The following is a 4,898-nucleotide window of genomic DNA, read 5'->3' on the forward strand; positions in this document are numbered from 1 at the left end:
AGGCGCAGGTGGCGGAGCAGGCGGCCCCGACGACGGCCGGGAGGGCCAGGGCGGCCGCCACGGCCTTGGGCGCCTCCTGGGACCAGGGCGCGGCCCGGGGCCAGCTGCAGATGCGTCCTCCACAACCAGAGGGTCGGACACCCGAGTACACATATTGTATCCTAGCCGGCCGGACAGCGGGGGAATGGGCGAGGGCGGAATGGGGGTTGGGGTGCCCGGGGCAGAGATCTGAGAGCAGGGTGGGTGCGGGGTGGCCGGAGAGAGGTGGGGGGTGGGAGGAAGGAAGAGCAGGGGCCATAAGCAGGTTCCTGGGGGCGGCGGGCGGGCATGGGTCGGTAACAGGGGGGTGGAGGGGTTGCGAGCGATGAGGGCCCGGATGGGTGGCCTCGTCGGGGCGGCTGAGGAGGGGGCCCAGGCACATAGTGGGTACGGCTGGTGCCTTAACCGAATCCACACACAGAGCCCTCTGCATGCCTTTTTCGTCCAAAACGGAGGCGGAGATCGCCAGTGCGTCCTTGGCCCCAGATCATACGATGCACGGAACCACTGTGGAGCAGGAGCTCAGCGTGTTAGGCAGCATCCTGCTCGTGTAAGTTCTGGAAGTGCCAGGGTTGAGGAGGCGGTAGGTGGTTGTTCCAGTGTCCACGGCGGGGAGTGGTCCCTGTGCTGGAGCCATGAGGGGGAGGGTACCGCAGACTGTAACCCCTGCGCCTGCAGGGTGTGCTCCTGTGGAGCAGAAGGGGTGTGGGGGGTTAGGTGCAGGGAGATGCCCTCAGTCTTCATCTTCACCTTCAGGGGGCACCCTTGGTGACCTGGAAGAGTGCAGGGGGCTAGGTGCAGGGAGGGGACCGCAGGCTCTAACACCCGTGCCTGCAGGGGGTGCTCCTAGCGAGCGAAGGGTGCGCTCCGTGGGACCTGGGGGGTGCAGAGCAAGGAGGGGCAGGAGCCACCACCTCCAGCGTGATTGCCTTTTCCCCGTCTCTCAGCCACTGTAGAGCCGAGAACCCGAGTCTCCTCCGAGCTTCCATCGTCAACTTCCTCAACCAGCTTTCCGTGGTGATGGAGAACCTGGAGCTCCTCAGGTCCCCCACGGCCCGCTAAGTCTGGGCTGGAGAAAGGGGACTGAGATCTGTCCTCGTGTCCCCTGCCTGGGCAGTCCATACTTCTTGTTGCAGTGATTCCTCCAGTAACTGCCACCTGAAGTTGGGGGCCTGCTTAATCTTTGTGGGTACTCGCCCTCGGGCACCCAGGGTCCCCTTGTTTGGTTTGCCGTTTCAGTGTTTGCTACTGCAGAAAATAAAACGGAGCTTTGCTACCCCGTGTTCCTTCTCCATTGTAGCACCCCCAGATCGTCTTCCCTTTGTCCTCGGGGAGAGGGGCCGGGGCGAGGTTCTGGGACGCAGAAGTTCAAGTAGCAAAGGCAGTTTGGGAACTGGCAGAACCCACGTGCGTCCTGTCCGTCAGTGTCAGCAACTCTCAGCAAGTGGGAATACGCCCATAGTTTGCATGCCTCGCATAGTTCTTGATATTTTTCATCTAGAGACGGGGGCATTGCCTCTTTATAAACACTCTTCAAACACATTGAATGGGTGCACCAACGATGCCTTCTAAGATAATTGATGAACATTTAAGTTAGTTTCAAATTTTGCCTCATTCTAGATAATGAGTCCGTGAAACTCTCCCATATGACATGTTGCAGGAATACTTGCCTCCTTCCACTGGCTTGAAAGAGGCATGCTTAGGAGGCGCCTGGGGACGCTGGCAGCACCAGCCTGGTGGGAGCCAGTCCCAAAGGTCTGCACTGCCACACCGACGCAGGGGAGGTTTCTGTAGGAAGCCCTGGGCTGCCACCAGTCTGACGAGGGGTGTTCTGTGGCCCTTCGGCTGTCCGGGGAGAGCACAGAAGCGCTGCAGGCCCCAGAGACTCTGTGCACGTCACAGACGGGGAAGATGTGGGCCGCAAGGAAGGCCAGTGGGTACAGGGTGACGCCCGTGGCTGTGGTGGCACAGACCTGCCCAAACTCCTGAGAGGTCAGGCAGCGGGTAGGGCTTAGCAGGTGGTCCACAGAGGCTGGGTCAGGGGCCACGTGGCCAGGAAACCGACTGCTGGTGTGGAAGTGTATCCCAGGAGCACCCAGAGGCAGGGCCTACCGGACACCAGCAGTCCTGGAGGGATGACCTGGAAGAAGTGGGAAGATGTTGACCAGGAGCAGCCTGACAGCGCTGTCACCACGTGGGTGGGCAGTCTAGAAGGGAGGCACGGGGGGCGGGGAGGAGAACATAGGACAAGAGAAGGGGACAGCCTGGAGGGACTTGCCAGGAATGGCCTATTCGGTGGGGAAGGGGAAAGTCCCGACAGGGGGGACAGCAGACGGACACAGGCAGGTCAGAGTGGCCTGAGGGGACGAGGGGGGAGGAGGACTGACTGCTTACTCCGAGGCAGGTTTTGGAGGAGCCAGGAGGCCTGAGATAAGGGCAGAGTCCGCACTGTGTGGTTCCTCGGCCACGTCTCTGCCAGCACCCTCGCTGTCCATCACTGTCCACCTGGAGATGGAGATCACCTGCCGGTTTCTGGCTGCAGATGTCGACCCCAGCTGCACGTTGTTCAGAGAGAGCGGACACCGCCTGGCGGTGAGCTGATCCTGTACGTTCTCGAAGGGGCTGGAGTGACGGACGGCAAGAAATGGCTGGGCCTTTGACTCCCTCTGGTGGGGACACCTAAGGATCCGATCTTCTGTCGGGGACTGGTGCCCCGGGACCACCGTGCCCTCTGTGAGGGAGCCAGAGGAGGATTAGGTCTCACGGCCTCCTAACAAGGTGGGGAAACACAGGCCCCGTTCACGTTTATAACTTGATTTTCTTTCCCTTCCTTTTTGTTTCCTTCGTAATGAGTATTTCTTTATTTTGAGAGTGAGAGCAGGTACATGAGGCGGATGAGCAGGGGAGGGGCAGAAAGAAGGGGAGGGAGAGAAGAATCCCAACCAGGCTCCGCATTGTCCTCGAACCCATGCACCCTGAGATCATGACCGGAGCCAGAATCAAGAGTCTGCAACTAAGAAAAAATTAAAAAGGTCGGATGCTGCGCTGACCGGATTGTGTCCCCGGGCACCCCTCTTTGCCTTCACTTTTCGAATAATGACTACTGAAGCCCCACATGTCCCTCAGATTGCCACTGCTGCCTTGCTGGACCAATGTTCCCTGGTGGTGGGGGCCATGCAGTGCGGGGGCCCCTTTTGTCCCTGGGTCTCAGCAGTGAAAAGGGTTGCGACGCCCAAACTTGTGTACCCGCCCAGGCCACACACCCCACCCCGGGCACGCTGATGACTGCACAAGGTGCTGTTCAATGCTCGCGCCCTAATTTCCTGCGGGCACCGGCCTTGTGCATCCGGGTGCCACGTGCTGCCTGTCCCTGGAAGTTTATTCCCGAGTATGTCACAGTTTTTTCTGCTCTCTTGAATGATTTTTTGTTGACCTTTACTAGTTATTTCTTTATTTATGAAGGCTCTTGTTTTTGTATATCCATTCTGCAAGGGGTCCGTTTACTGAGTTTTCTTATTTCTCATAGTTTTTCAGTTGGATCACCTCGTGTTCTTCAGGTAAATAGTTATATCATTTTCAAATGATGATAAATTTACCTCTGTCTTTAAAATATTTGGACTTACATCTTTTTTAGTTGTCTGTTACCATGTACTTGCACAATAATGTAAAATCATAGTGGTGGGATAGGGTATGTGTGCTACGTGCCTGACTTGAATGGTGATGCTTCTAGTGGTCTCTTGAGTTTTGTTGCTAGAGATATGTAATGTAAAGAAAGAATTCCCTTCATCTGATCAGACCAAGGTTTTCTTATAAAGCAAAAACAATATTTGATTTCGTTAGACCCCTCTATAGTGGTGGAAAACTGATGGTATGGTTTTTCATTTTGGCCCAATTAATATGGTGTATTATTTGCATTGATTTTCTAATATGCAACCATCCTTACATATCTCCAATAAATCCCCTTTAGTCAAGTTTTAATTTTTTTAACAAAGTGTAGTTGACACATAATCTTTCTTTCAGACGTACAAATAGTAATTCAATGTTTATATACATTAGGATGCGACTGCGACGGTAAATCTAGCTCCTACCCGTCACCTTACGAAGTGGTTACAGCACCTTTAACTATGTTCCCTATGCTGCACATTGCATCGCGGCATACTATTTATTTTATAACTGGAAATTTTGTACCTCTTAATCCCCTTCCCCTATTCTGCCCATTTATGCCCATCCCACCTTCTGCCAACCACCAGATTGCTCTCTATATCAATGAATCTGTTTCTGATTGCTTTGTTTGGTTTTTTAGATCCCACATATAGGTGAAATCATATGGTATTTGTTTTTCTGTGTCTTAGTTCACTGGGCACAGTACCCTCTAGGTCCATCCCAGAAGTGGAATTGCCTGACTGTAAGGTAGTTCTATCTTTCACTTGATAGACAGAGAGACAGAGAGAAAGCATGCGCGCACACACAGGGGTAGAGGGAGAGAAAGAATCTTCAGCAGGCTTCCCACACAGCACAGAGCCTAACACGCGGCTCTGTCCTACAAACTGTGAGGTCATGACCTGAGCCTAAATCAAGAGTCAGAGGCCTAACTGAGTCCCCCAGGCACCCCAAGGGAGGTCTATTTTTAATTTCTTGAGGAACCTCCATACCATTTTCTATAGAAGCTGCACCATTTTGCATTTCCACCTCACATCTTAATTTTAAAATGAGCTACTATATTCACTTGGCATTATTTCATTTGCAGGTTTTTTTTTAAAGCTTATTTATTTATTTTTAGAGAGACAGAGCCCAAGAAGAGGAGGGGCAGAGAGAGAAGACAGAGAGAATCCCCAGCAGGCTCCAAGCTGCCAGCACAG

General features: G+C 53.8%; 1 protein-coding gene across 1 annotated transcript; it reads left to right on the forward strand.

Annotated features, from left to right (window-relative positions):
* The first annotated feature begins 25 nt into the window (after window positions 1–25).
* On the forward strand, window positions 26–1,316 carry LOC115284717 (EKC/KEOPS complex subunit LAGE3-like). Its single transcript, XM_029931213.1, has 3 exons — window positions 26–156; window positions 461–589; window positions 987–1,316. Exons 2-3 carry the CDS (start codon window positions 471–473, stop codon window positions 1,099–1,101), a joined length of 234 nt encoding a protein of 77 aa, XP_029787073.1. The 5' UTR covers window positions 26–156; window positions 461–470; the 3' UTR covers window positions 1,102–1,316.
* The last annotated feature ends 3,582 nt before the right edge of the window (window positions 1,317–4,898 follow it).

This window comes from Suricata suricatta, unplaced genomic scaffold (genome assembly GCF_006229205.1).
Source record: "Suricata suricatta isolate VVHF042 unplaced genomic scaffold, meerkat_22Aug2017_6uvM2_HiC HiC_scaffold_169, whole genome shotgun sequence".
In the NCBI taxonomy this organism is placed as follows: Eukaryota; Metazoa; Chordata; class Mammalia; order Carnivora; family Herpestidae; genus Suricata; species Suricata suricatta.